The 13,397-nt window shown below is 38.0% G+C and overlaps 1 protein-coding gene and 2 pseudogenes across 2 annotated transcripts; 2 read left to right on the top strand and 1 right to left on the bottom strand.

The window, feature by feature from the left end:
• The first annotated feature begins 360 nt into the window (after positions 1–360).
• LOC148693469 (disease resistance protein Roq1-like) lies at positions 361–3,102 on the top strand (annotated as a pseudogene).
• Positions 3,103–3,130: 28 nt separating this feature from the next.
• On the top strand, positions 3,131–5,961 carry LOC148693468 (disease resistance-like protein CSA1; annotated as a pseudogene).
• Positions 5,962–6,794: 833 nt separating this feature from the next.
• LOC137729587 (extra-large guanine nucleotide-binding protein 1) lies at positions 6,795–12,851 on the bottom strand. Of its 2 annotated transcripts, none has more exons than XM_068468563.2 (8): positions 11,211–12,851; positions 10,965–11,102; positions 10,771–10,875; positions 10,508–10,675; positions 9,708–9,891; positions 8,480–8,730; positions 8,088–8,251; positions 6,795–7,568 (listed from the first exon to the last, which is right to left on the bottom strand). In XM_068468563.2, the coding sequence occupies exons 1-8, from the start codon at positions 12,357–12,359 to the stop codon at positions 6,989–6,991; spliced, it is 2,739 nt and encodes a 912-aa protein (XP_068324664.2). In that variant the 5' UTR covers positions 12,360–12,851; the 3' UTR covers positions 6,795–6,988. The 2 variants fall into 2 exon arrangements, with proteins under 2 accessions (XP_068324664.2, XP_068324665.2); XM_068468564.2 differs by having other exon boundaries at positions 8,480–8,721.
• Positions 12,852–13,397: the final 546 nt, after the last annotated feature.

The following is a 13,397-nucleotide window of genomic DNA, read 5'->3' as shown; positions in this document are numbered from 1 at the left end:
TAATAATATACCAATTGCAAGTCGCGCACAATCTAAACAAGCAAGTTGCGTGCGCCACGGGGACGCTTTACATTCACTGGAACCCCTATACCCCACGTCTCCTCTCTCTCTCTCTCTCTCTCTCTCTCTCTCTCTCTCTCTCTCCCCACGAATATCCCTAAATTTATATCCTGTGTGCGGCCGCATATCCAACGGCCGTGGCGGCACACACTGATTTTTCTTCCCAACCACAGGAACGCCACGACTTTTTCTTCCCAACCACAGCTTGGTAACCAGCTCTCCTCATTAGTTTTGATAAACCAAAAAACCAATAGAGAAAACTACACACCATATTTCAAGCATTCAAGTAGTTTCAAAATTATGGCTGCAGTGGTAGAGGTCTGGATGAGCGAGCTGGGTAAGCTGAAAGAAAAGGTAGGGGCTAAGAAGCGATTGCTGTTGTCATCGAAAGCCAAACAAGGAGACGGGGATGAAGTCGAACAACAACAACAAGAACAACAAGAGTTTAAGGAAGCAAGAAAAGAGAGCAGCAGGATGGTTCAGATCCAGAGGGACTTGGACTCTTCTTCGCTTTCAGAAGACACTGTGCGTTTGCTTATGGATCGCTTTGTGCCTTGGTGACACCTAATGATATGCATATACATATATATATATATATATGAACATGTTTTTGGTCGTACACTTGCATATAAATAATGTACCTTTAACTTGTTTAGTTCCATTTTAACACCTCTCATCTGGCCATGAAGAATGAGTCCTATTTCTTCGAATTAATTTTGTTTTTGTAAACTGTAGCGTGTATCGATTTAATGTCTTTTTTTTGGTTTGCACCGATTAATGGTTCTTGTTCTTACAATTGAAATTGAAGGAAGTTCTTCATAAACTAAAAAAATTAATTAATGTACTCAGACTTTTTAACAGTTTTTATTGACAATGATAGCCCCTTTAGGATTTATTTTGTTTCCTTAAATTTTAAAGTATAAGAAAAAAAAAATTAACTGACGGAACTGTTCTGTTAAGCATCAATATTTAATTAAGATTGCATTAACCATTTGTGAGACACAAAAATAAATCGAGGTACTAAATTGGTACAAATAAAATTTTGGATACTAAATAGAAATAAGAGTCAAAGTTTATCAGGTCTTATTTGAAGAAAAATGAAAAATTTAAAAACATAATTTTTTTTTATTACAAACATAAGTGTTAGTGAGTTAAATTGTTAATTGTAAAAGGGAGAACCATCGTTGAGGATTGAATCTGCATTAAAGTGCATAGACATAATTATTTTCTGTCACTGCGATAAAATTTTATTTGCATAAAAAAGACATCCTCTTCAATAGCATCCTCTGAAATAAGCCATACTGACAAGAAGAAAAGAGATACCACAAACCTTATGTGATGGATATGACGAGGGATACAATCGATTGAAACCAACCATTGTGGCTACTTGTTTCTATCAAAAGCACACGCATAGACAATACGTATATGTTCGGGATGGTAATTTTCCCCCAAAAGTTTTGGGTGTCTGTGGGGCTTTGCTCTAGGCATCAAGGATAAAAACCGGAAATAGAGATTGGTTTGGGGAAACTTTCGGGTATGGTGTTTGACCCAAACCCGCCCCCGTTTGGAATACATATTAATCTTGTATATAAATGATATTCAAAATTATATATGTTATAAAAATAAAATAAAAATGTGGCTTGCTTGCAATTTTTCACATTAAAAAATGTTTTGTGGACTTGATTAAGCTCTTTTTGGTGATCAAATTTGCTATTATGATTATTCTTATAGTTATTAATTTTTCTTAATAGTCTAAGTTAAGAATTACTCTCCTTAGGGGCCCGACGTCCTTGTTGGTATATCACACCAGGGTTAGGCTCTGATACCAAATTGTTACATCCCGACCCGGGCAGGATCACTTTCCGAGCCCGCTCCACCACTGTAGCACGATATTGTCCGCTTTGGGCACACCACGGCCAGGGTTAGGCTTTGATACCAAATTGTCACATCCCGGCCTGAGGTCCCCGATCACGCCCTCACGGTTTTATTTCTGGGAACTCACACGAGAACTTCCCAATGGGTCACCCATCCTAGGAGTGCTCTCGCGTGCTACTCGCTTAATTTCGGAGTTCCCATGGAACCCGAAGCTAGTGAGCTCCCAAAAGGCCTCGTGCTAGGTAGGGATAGAAATATACATATAAGGATCACTTCCCTGGGCGATGTGGGATCTTACACATAAACGATCCCAAGATTAAATTCAAAATAAAATAAATTGAAGAGCTATAGATTGAGAGATCACCTTCTGACACTCAAAACCCTAGATTTGGACAAAAGATATATTTCTGCATATTACACTCAATTTAAATGTTGAATATATGGATTTATTTATTCTTATGTTATTGTTTGTAATGAACCGGCTAAGACTAGAACTAGCTTATAGGCTGTATAAATTACAGCTGTTATAGTAGATGTTATTGTTCTTATAATTTATTTGTTCTTATGTTATTGTTTGTTAGATAGTACCTATCTGAATGTGGCGAAATACCCAGTTGGAATAGAGTTACATGTTCGTGATACATATAAACTTTTGAATGTTGGAGCAAATGATGTTCGCATGATAGGAATAAGGGGGACCGGAGGGATAGGAAAGACTTCAATTGCTAAAGCTGTTTATAATTTAACTGCCCATGAGTTCGAAGGAAGTTGTTTCTTGGAAAGTGTTAGAGAAAAATCAATGCAATATGGAGGCCTAGTCAAACTCCAAAATTACCTTCTTTATGAAATTCTAGGGATGAAGGAATTAAAGTTGACCAATGTCGATAAAGGAATCAATGTGATCAAGAAAAGGTTGAGTCATAAGAGGATTCTCCTAATTCTTGGCGATGTCAATCAATTGGACCAACTAAACAAGTTAGTTGGAGGGTGTGATTGGTTTGGTTCTAGAAGTAGAATTATCATAACAGCAAGAGATAAACATTTGCTAAATGCTCATCAAATTAAGCTATATACAAGGTCAAAGAGTTAGATCTTCATGAAGCTCTTGACCTCTTCATCAGTTGGAATGACTTTACACGGAATAAACATTTAAATGATGATTGTTAATTAAAGCTTAACTTAGCTTTATATGATCATGACATGCTTATTAGAGGATCGAAAAAGTTTAGGCAAGGAGCTTATTGACAAGAGATGCTCTGCTTACCTGTGAGTGGACCCATTCAAAAAAATAAACGTTTTTCTGATAAATGTCGTATAACTCTGGGGCCAGTTGAAAGGACGAATTTTCGACTAACTACAACTTCATTTCATATGTCTCTTAGTTCAAGCCAAGGGTGTCTGCAGGTGTGCCCACGAGAGTTTACTGATAATTTCAATGTCTGGGAGTTGGAAGAAGAGGTTGCCGGAATAGGAGATGATTTGAAGTGGCGTTTGGTAGTTGATGAAGTTTCATTGTATCAAATAGACTCCTATTCCAAACACCCTTTACTCCTAAACTATGGAGGCCAAAAGTTCAGCAAAATTGTGCTAGGCTTCCACCCAAATTATAAGGATATCATCTATTTAGATGACTGTAGTCAAGTTCTGATGTGAAACCTTAGTGCAAGAACGTTAGAGTTAGTTCCAGGGATTCCGAGTTTCAGCCTATATTTGGATCAATAGCTTATCCACCCATTTGTGCTTCCATGATGGCCAACACCAGTTCCCAGACTTAACTAGTGCAACAAATGTATTTCACCGCAATGCAACTAATGATTTTTTCTATAAAAAGTTTGGTGCAATTCCAGTTTACAGTTCTATGAATGTCTGCACATATGAGGTTGGTTTTGAGGTCGGTGATCATGGTTTCAAGATTAGAAATGCAGGGTTCCATAGCTTTCCTGGTAGCTTGAAGCATCATAAAACGATGAAGGATTGAGGGGAATCAAACGACTGGCTGATAACAATGTTAGAACCCAACTCAACTTCTTCGCTATTGTAACAAGATCTTTGTATTATTTCATCAATCAATTACACAACAATCTTTCTCTTATAATTCATTCCTATTTATGCTAACAGTCTAACCTGCTAACAAAGAAACCTATAACAACTAACAAACTTAGAAACTAACCATCTCAGCCATACACTTGGCAAATTTTGATGATGCCATCTGGCATCATAACATTTTCATGAGTTCTAATACAAGATTTTCTGGAGGAAACCAGATCCCCTCTAGACCCAACTGAGCCCAAGTATCAAATAATACAGGCCATTGAAATTTGATCCAACAGCTACAATTATTATAACTTCTAGAGGCCCTCTGTTTGTAACCGTTTAATCAAATTTCAATGATCTGGATCATTTGATTAGTGGGCTTGGTTCCTTTGGGCCGGGAATCTGATTCCTTTCTGGAGATTACTTGGATTCTCTCCCCAATGAGTTGAGGTTCCTACGGTGGCCTGAATGTCCATTACAAGCTTTGCCATCCAATTTTAACCCCAACAAACTTGTTCAAATGTCTATGCCTCGTAGTTGCTTGTCAGAACTTGGAGGGGGATTCATGGTATTTAAAATTGTTTTTCGTCTTATTTTCAAGAGTGTGTTTTTTTTTTTTTTTTTTTTTTTTTTTTTTTTAAACTAAATAGGCTTGGTTTGTATTTTTTTTTTTTTTTTTTTACGGTTATCTTGTTTGATCCTCTTTTTATCTTTTGTATCATAGGGTTTATAAAAATCTGTAATCTATCAAGTTGGAGAGGTGCAAATTCCTAACAAAAATCCCAAATTTCTCTGGAAACTTAGAGGACTTGAATCTAGACTTCTGTACAAGGTTAGTTGAGGTTCATTCTTCCGTTGGATTCCTCGGAAAGCTTGTCCACTTGAGTCTTAAGGGATGCTATAACCTTACAATATTTCCAAGAAGATTCAACTTGAAATCTCTGAACACTACAGATCTTACTGATTGTGGAAGGCTCGAGACTTTCCCGGAAATTGTGGAAAAGATGGAACTCTAAACATGCTTGGACCTATCCTACACTGACATAAAAGAGTTGCCATCATCAATTGGATATCTCAGTAGTCTTGCACAGTTGTGTTTAAGTGAGTGTTAAAACCTTACAGATCTGCCATTAAGCATTTATGTGTTGCAACATCTAAAAGGTCTTCATTTATGTGGATGCCCGAAACTCGCTACATTACCAAATAAGGTGAAGTCTGAAGTTTCATGTAGTGTACAACCACTTCCATTGGTGCTGCCAACTAGCACAAGGATTTCACATGACAGTTACATAAAGCGCTTCCCAATCTTGAGCAATTAAACGTCCAGGGAGGCAGTTTATCAGAAATGAATTCCCTTGCTACTCTTGATTGTGTGTCTACGTTATTCAAACTTGATGTATCGGGAAGCAATTTTGTTAAGTCTTCCCGAATGCCTTATCAAATTTGTCAGCTTGAGGATTCTAAACTTGCATGGATGCAACAGGCTTGAGGAAATTCCAAAACTTCCACCGAAGGTAGGACGTGTAGATGTCAGTGATTGCGTATCCTTGGCAAGATTTTCAAAATTGTCAAACATTTTGGAACATGGAGACGCACAAATGTTTATTTGGATGGACTTGTCTAACTGCCAGAGACTCTGTGACAATCTTGCTACTGATGTTGCAAAAGGGAAAAAAAAATACTATCGAATGGCGAGGACGATCTCTTCTCTCTCTTTCACTCTTGTACACAATCTGAATTCGAGACTGTATTTCCAGGAAGTGAAGCTCCAAGGTGGTTTAGCTGCAGTAAGGATTTGAAAGCCTCCGATGCATCATGTGAATTTCTATTGAAATGCCTCAAATGTTCAAACTGGAAAACTCAGGCGTAGCTCTCTATGATGTAGTTGAGAAAACGAGAAATGAATTTACTTTCTGTTCTACAGCCGCGATCTACATTAATGAAGAACGAATTCGGGGTAATATGTATGATATTCGTTCAACTGAGTTATAGTAAGCTCGTGTGGCTGTACTATATTCCGTTGTGTCAAGTGTTAACGGAGCTGAAGGAAGTGAAGCGTCCAACACAGCCACTTGGTAAATGTTAACGCACTATAAAAGCTGCAGAGTCCACCTGGTAATGCCACTGGATGGCAGCAGTGAAGATATACCAAAAGTCTATACGGAGGTATTGGCCGATGAAGATGCTGGCTGCTCATCAAGGTCTGGGGAAGGTATCACGCCATGCTGTGGTTTTTTTGCTTTGGGGTTAATTCAACAATACCCTCCAAATGTTTGTGTCGTTTCTTCTCAAAAGTTGACTACTTCTGCTACCGCTACTCTGACAGTGATCAAGACCATCAAATCAGCAGGTAAAGAATCCTCAAAAGCCAGCCGAGTACTGACTACAAAGGGCATCAGCTGTGAAGATTCAGATTTTGGAAGATGCAAGACTTTTTTTCCCGCTATCTTTGCTTCTTGCTAAGTTTTGGTGAATGGTTCTTTACTGGTGCTTCCCCTCGTTGCTTTGGTATGGCGTTTCTTGTATTGCAGTCTTATCGGTCTTTGTGGTTCATCTTTTCTGGGTGGTGCATGCACGCAGATATGCAGCGCGCATTTTTTACTTGCTTTGCTAAGCAAATGACCAAGCCTTTACGTGTAGTTTAGCTCACGTAATCCTTCGTCGCCTCCAATTTTTGTTGCTTTCAGTTTTTTCTGTGTACTTTGCTGCTTACTTTTCTTCAATAATATAACCGAAAACTAAATAAAAAAATACATCAACTTGATAGTATCGCAAAATAACAAAAAACGAAATAAATAAGACAATATAACACATAAAAACACATATAGGAAAGATATTACTTTGTTTTGCTTCATTGAATCTTCCATGGCCACACCTTGCACATATGTTACGAGGAGTAATAAAATACAAAAAATTGAAAAAGAATATGAACTCTGTTCTCTCACATGTATCTGTGTTCCTGAGTGCACGAATATGAACAATTTGCACAACAGAAATGGTTGCATTTACAAAAAGACGTTTAAGCGGATGAACTTGCCTCGATGCTAGCAGAAGAGAACTCGTTGATTAATCTGGGTACCTCTTCCTCCCATTTTAGAATCTCACTAGCATATCTAAGAGCTTCATCTACAGTATCAGAATCTAGCGCTGTAACCAGTGAAACAAACAACTTCCTATCTGTTAGAGAATGAAAGAGTCTTTTGAACTTCACTGCAACATACTGAAAGGCTCGGTGAGCCAACGTGGGGTTATTGCTGTTGTTGTGGCTACTGCTGGGATTCTGGCTGGGTACTGGATTGAAATCATAAAACCATTCGCATCGAGTGAGAGGGACTTCGTCAATCTTTTCTTCCAGAAGATCAAACTTGTTGAGTATCAGAAGGAAGTATTTTTGGTCAAAGGCCCGATGAGTAACAATATTTTCAAATAGCTGCTTACTTGCCATCATCTTGTTTATGGAAACCCCATTAACATCCGTAGAAAACTCATCGTAGTCTGTCAATGAAACACAAAATGCGACCATATTAACATCTTCAAACATCTCGACCAACTTGCAGTTTCCTCCAAGGCTGCTCTGATGCACTCTAATTAGTTGGTACCTGCGAAGAAACCGATGCCAACGCATTTTAAAACACTGAATTATCACACTGCCCCTTATGATACTTTGATACCCTGTTTCCCAAAACATGAAATAAAATTGCTCAAGTTTTCCTTTTTAATATAGACATTATACTAGTCAACGTTTCAGCGATTAAGAAACTGAAACAAAAAAAGGACCGGCTTACAACTTCGAATTCAAGATCATATCGCTCGTTTAGCCTCAAATAGTTATATTCCTTACCAGTGTTTCCCTTCATTGGCAAAGCATACTCTCAAAATTCCACTGATTTATGTATTATAAAAGTTTCATCTTAACCATGTGTTACATAGCGTAGACGACTTTTCCTAGTTATAACTAATCTAAAACTGCAAACCAATTTCTATCCATTGGGCAAAGCATGTCGACACTAAATTTAATCAGCAATATTAAGCAAGAGATTGGCTAACTCAATGAAGAAAGATTAATGCAATTGTTGCTCAAGCATTATATACTTGATGCATGAATCACGAAACCTAACCTTAACGAAGGGTTATGCTGATAAGGAGGGTCCAGATTGCTGTTTCCTGCTGATGGGGGAATCAAAAATTCCATGCTCGTAAGGCTATTGGATGAGGTGATTCCCTCAGCATACAAGATGTCCATGTCTGAGGGCTCATAATCTGTCCTTGAAATCTCAACAGCCTGCTCAGAAGAATAAGCATTTGAATCGACTAACACGCATAAAATTTAGAGATAGCGTATTATCCACGTTCCATGTTAATATCTAAATTCATCCACAAGATTTAAAGAAACATTCTGAGCATCTGGCCCATCAAATAATTGAAAACTCAAAAACCGAAAGAGCAGAAGCACTTTGAGAGTGTGAATTGGCTAAAACTAAAGAGCAAGGAACACAGAGCGTGATCTCACCCGATCAAGAAAATATGCAGCTGGTCTGGGCAGCGTTTGTATTTCATTCCTCCGGTCGTATGTGGCTTGAATAGCAGGATCCTTCCACAAATCCTCAACAAATGGTGCATATTCACGAGTAGCTGCTGGAAATATGGCTTCCAGATTACCAGATACCATAGATTTGAGGAGCCAATCAGAAAAAGCTTTCAGTCTTGGACCAATGGAATATTTCGTTTTATCGTCAAGCTGGCTTGTATTTCCTGTGTTAACTGAATAACTTCAGGCACGACTCCATCATGACAATACTGATAGCAACAAATTCATACAAAACGCAAGCATCTAACTTGATGTTTAATATGTTACTTATAACCCACCAATAATGTAATACAATCAAATAATAGAAAGATACATCAACTTGACAGGAAATTAAGAGATATTAGTCCACGAGAAAAGCACAAAATGTTATCTAAAAGGAACGATCTGTTATTCCAATAAAAAATATTGAGTTGTAAATACCACGCAAATGTTTCAGTTTGTAAAACCAACATCTAGAAAGCACTACCTCTAACAATAAGGTCGTCTCCAAGGGAGAGGGCTAAACATCCAAAAGCAAAAAAATGGCCTGATTTGTCCAAATATTCATCTCCAACCGATGTCTGGGCTATAATTCTATGGAGCCCACCAGGCCATTATTTGGCCAAAGACATCAGGCTGGTCAAATGTAGCCCCTCACTTAGCCCCTTTTTTGGGACCCAGCTTCTTAGTTGCAATCATTGCTTCAAACTCAATGGCTAGATTTGAAAACATCTTACGGTAATTTTAACTAAATTAACCAATAAATTTAAAGTATAACTTAAAACTAATAAACTATTGAGATGGTTATGTTTAGCCCCTTGGGTTATAGATGGTATATGAGTATGTGCTGACACTAGTCATTTAAAAATAATTTTTTATAGGGCTATAATTATGTGAAGACGGAAAAATTAATATTAGCCTTTTTCCACATGCTGGGTAACCATCTTCCTCTTTATGTAATACAAATTGTGTTTCTTATCCAAACCAAAAAATAGCTGAAGATCTCATCTATATTTCTTCAAGTAACTAATTTATCTTACAGTTATAAAGGAACAGAACAGCTGACTTTATTGAAAGAAATGCCATCCAACTAAATAATTACAAATTGATTTAAAAAGGGCAGATCATAAGCATATGGAGTGGAGAAAACAAGGAATCAATATATTTGTACCTGAAGGGCCTGGTTCATCCAGAAGCTGTCCTTTTCCTTTTCTCTTCTCAATCAAACTTTCTTCTTCAAACAACTCACGTCCTTCAAGCAGTATACCGAGATAACTGTACAATCTGCTCTGTATCATCAACTTAATACTTTGCCGCTCATCTTCAGAGAAAGGAACATTGTACAAAATCTTGGCCTAAAATAAGTAAGTACTTATTGTCAGAAGAAATGCACGCATCATTCGGAATAAATATCGCAGTTCCTTCAAACAGTTTATTGAACTCAGTAGAAAACTTTACCGAAATAGAACATTGGTTCCTATTACTGATATGGATGGGAAAAAGAAAACAATGAGTCACTTGCGGTAAAAGAAGAACGAGTCATGTTTAGTTATCTGTGTGCACGTTTGCACTTGTTGATTATTCAATAGAAGAACACTGCTGCTGAGAGGATGTACCATACATAATTACATGCACATTATGCAGTCTGCTGAGAGGATGCACATTACGCGGTAGTGCATTCAGAAATCTACAAACATATATATATGTCTACACGTTTCTGATGTGCACGCAGAGTCAACTTTTTACAGGTATAAATATACAAAATAAATCAGGAAATGTTTTTTGAAAACTTCAAGTTCTGTCGATTCTAGTTCATCTGTCAAGTTTCACCAATGATTACTATCATCTAAAGCTTTGTAGAATAAATAATTTTTACTGACCCTGAAGCTATGGAATAGGAAATGCACCAATTAGGTTATGAGCTTAATGATATTAAGAAATCGGTAATTTGCCCTCCACAAAATGTCTTACCTGTTTAAATATAGTGCTTGTACCAGATTTATAATGTCCAACTAGAACAATTTTGTTAAGCATTTTCTCTTCAAAGGTGTTCTGGGTGTTCACTTCCTCCATCGAAAGATTTGCAGAATCAGAAGGAATTGGCAAAGACAAGATGTTACAAACCAGCTTTATTGTAGTCTGTAGAGAAGTAACTTCACAGTTAAGGGATGCTTGACGCATAAGATTGATTAGGAAAGGCACTCAACTTATTGCATTATCACATGCGTACAAACCTTGTCCCATATCTTTCCTTTTACTTTATTCATTCCTTCTTCCTGATACGACCCATCTTCACTCACCCAGTAGTGAAGATTTCCTTCACATGGCACTCCAGCCAACTGCATAATTCCAACAAAATACATCAAACGATGTGTTTTTTCGAAGCTTATAATATACCAATGAACATGAATGGGTCCAGTGTAAAAACCTTCAGCATGAAGGCCTCTAACTTAGTGATCTCCCGACTGTTTATCAATATATTTGTATCCCCGTTACTAGCATTTTGCCTTATGTGACCTCGCACATTCAAGTGAGGGCTAATTATTTGGCAAGGCCTATGCCCTTCCTGTTCATTTAAAGCAGAAACATCATCACATTGTAGTGCAAGTTACAACAATATAGAGGTCTACTATTAACAAGCTGATTTAAAAGTTCAGCTGAATTCAATTTTTACCTTTCCCCAAAAACCAGATACTTTATCATACCAATAGTATCCTGGTTTTATCTTTTTTGGTGGGTTTCGGCAACTTTGCAATCGAACCAGCTCTTCCTGCGATAGAGGTTCGTCGTTCACAAAAATAAGATTGCCTGGCAGTTGATTTGCTTGGCAAGATATCTCGGCTTTCATTATCAGTTCAACTTCCGATTTAGTGAGAAGCCGCTTGAGCATCCTAGAACACTTGCCCAGCTTCCTTCGCCTTGACTCGTCAATTTCAAAACTAATGCAACTGACACATTTTCTTCCTTCAGGCATTGACCCCATTGCTCTCAGCACACAATTGTAGCAATACTTAGCACCACAAACAATGCAAACCTCCTTCTCCGTGAGTTTGTTTCCTTTTCCACATCGATAGCACGACCCTTTCTTCCCATTTCTCTCAACTGTTGGCCTCACTCGCACATCTTCATCCCCATCAGAAAGATCAGACTCTTCTTCCTGAACAATGTCATTCGAGTCAGGATCACGGAACGTCACAGCTGATGGTCTTTTGACATGGTGAGGAATTTCTACCGCATCAGCTTCCTCTCTACCAGAAAAAACCTCAGAGGAAAGACTCCGCGAACTCAAACCAGACTCTGATGAACCCCAGTCACCGGGGCTCATATAATTCTGAAAACCTTGAGCTTCTTGACCATCATCAAGCAATTCAAGCACACCCTTCGAACTTCCAGACAGATTGCCAGAAAACCCCAAATCCCCAGAGCTTTCGACTTTATCTGATAAAGTCGGCACACCCTTTTCACCTTTGCTAATTTCCAATTCAGCAGGAGTTACTGAATCGGAAGAAACAATTTCCTTTCCAAACTTTGCTTCACTTGCAAGTTTCGACTCTTTTTTCGGTTTCTTGTTAGATTTCACAATCGGTTGAATAACAGGGAGGGACGAATTGTTCAAGAGAGAGCCTGAAGAAACCGGAGCAGCAGTTGGGATGTGGTGAATATCAACCGGAACTGCATTTGGGATAACATAACCTACCGGAGGACCCTTGTATTCATCGGCAAACGAAAACTCCAACTCCGTGCTAAAATCTTCGCGGTCGACGCCGCCGCCCCCACCAGAAGCGGCCATAGCAGAACTCAATTTTCTCATCACATACGCCATACCAGAGGTAAAAAAAATCACCAAAAAACCAGCAATTCCAACAACATAACAAAAAAATCAAAAACCTACCATCTTAACCCTTTAATTCGAAAACCCACGAAGCCAAACGCGGAATAAATAAAACCCAGGAAGCAAAATTCAAAATTTTCACAAACCCATCAAAGAAAAGGTCTGGAAATTTGAGGTAAAACCCTCCAACAACCTCCTCACCCTGCCCAAAACAGAGAAGCAATATAACAAAAAACAAAGAAACTCTCCGATGGAAGTCGCAAGTATAGAGATGCAGACTTGGAGGAAGACTTGTTCGTTGACTTGCCATTTTTCTCCACGCGGTGATGTCACGGATGCCACGAAATTGCTAAGAATTTCTCACAGAAACAGCGAGAGAAGCAAATCGCCACACTCCGCAACAACTAATGGAAGGCCGAGTCTTCAAACTGAGCGGGTGTGGTTCTCTGCAGTTACATACACACAAGTAACTCTAGTCCTCCCTTGTTTTCGTAGAAAACGACGTCTTTCTAGTTGTGGAAGGGGTATTTTCGCCCCTCTAATATGTCCGTACGATCACTTTCTGTCCCTTATTGGTGCATTGGAACGATGGAATAATTATTGACGCAGTCAGCTCCGGCAGAGCAGCAATTTTGTCGGTCAACTTAGAAACGCGTACCTGTTTAATGTACTAAATTTTCGTTTTACTGACTAATTTAACTTTATAACAAATATCATTAAGTAATATCTAGTTGTTAATATTTTTTTTATAATGGTTGGGCTAAAAGCTAAATATTTTAATCCAAAAAATTTAGCTTTTAGTACAGAAACCGTTTTTCTGCTCCAACCGTTCTAGCCTAAAATTTTAGTCTGGGATTATTAAAGAATGAACTTAGACTATTTTTTTGTTAAATTAAATTTAAAAAAATAATAATAAATATGTAGATTATCGTAAATTAATTTTATGAACATTTTAATCTAAAAAAAATTTTAATTCCGATAAATATTAGGTGAAATCCACTCTGATTTCTGGGCTAGATTTTGGAGGGA

The sequence above is a fragment of the Pyrus communis genome, chromosome 10 (genome assembly GCF_041283825.1).
Source record: "Pyrus communis isolate YQ-2024b chromosome 10, ASM4128382v1, whole genome shotgun sequence".
Classification (NCBI taxonomy): Eukaryota; Viridiplantae; Streptophyta; class Magnoliopsida; order Rosales; family Rosaceae; genus Pyrus; species Pyrus communis.
The sequence above is the reverse complement of the archived record's forward strand: the minus strand, read 5'-3'. Positions and strand labels throughout refer to the sequence as shown.

Excerpts from the sequence above, each read along its gene's own strand:
- LOC137729587 (XM_068468563.2), bottom strand. The coding sequence starts at position 12,359 with ATGGCGTATGTGATGAGAAAATTGAGTTCTGCTATGGCCGCTTCTGGT. Across the intron at positions 10,876-10,964 it reads TAGAGGCCTTCATGCTGAAG|TTGGCTGGAGTGCCATGTGA; the intron begins GTTTTTACACTG and ends GGAATTATGCAG. Across the intron at positions 7,569-8,087 it reads CAGCATAACCCTTCGTTAAG|GTACCAACTAATTAGAGTGC; the intron begins GTTAGGTTTCGT and ends GTTTCTTCGCAG.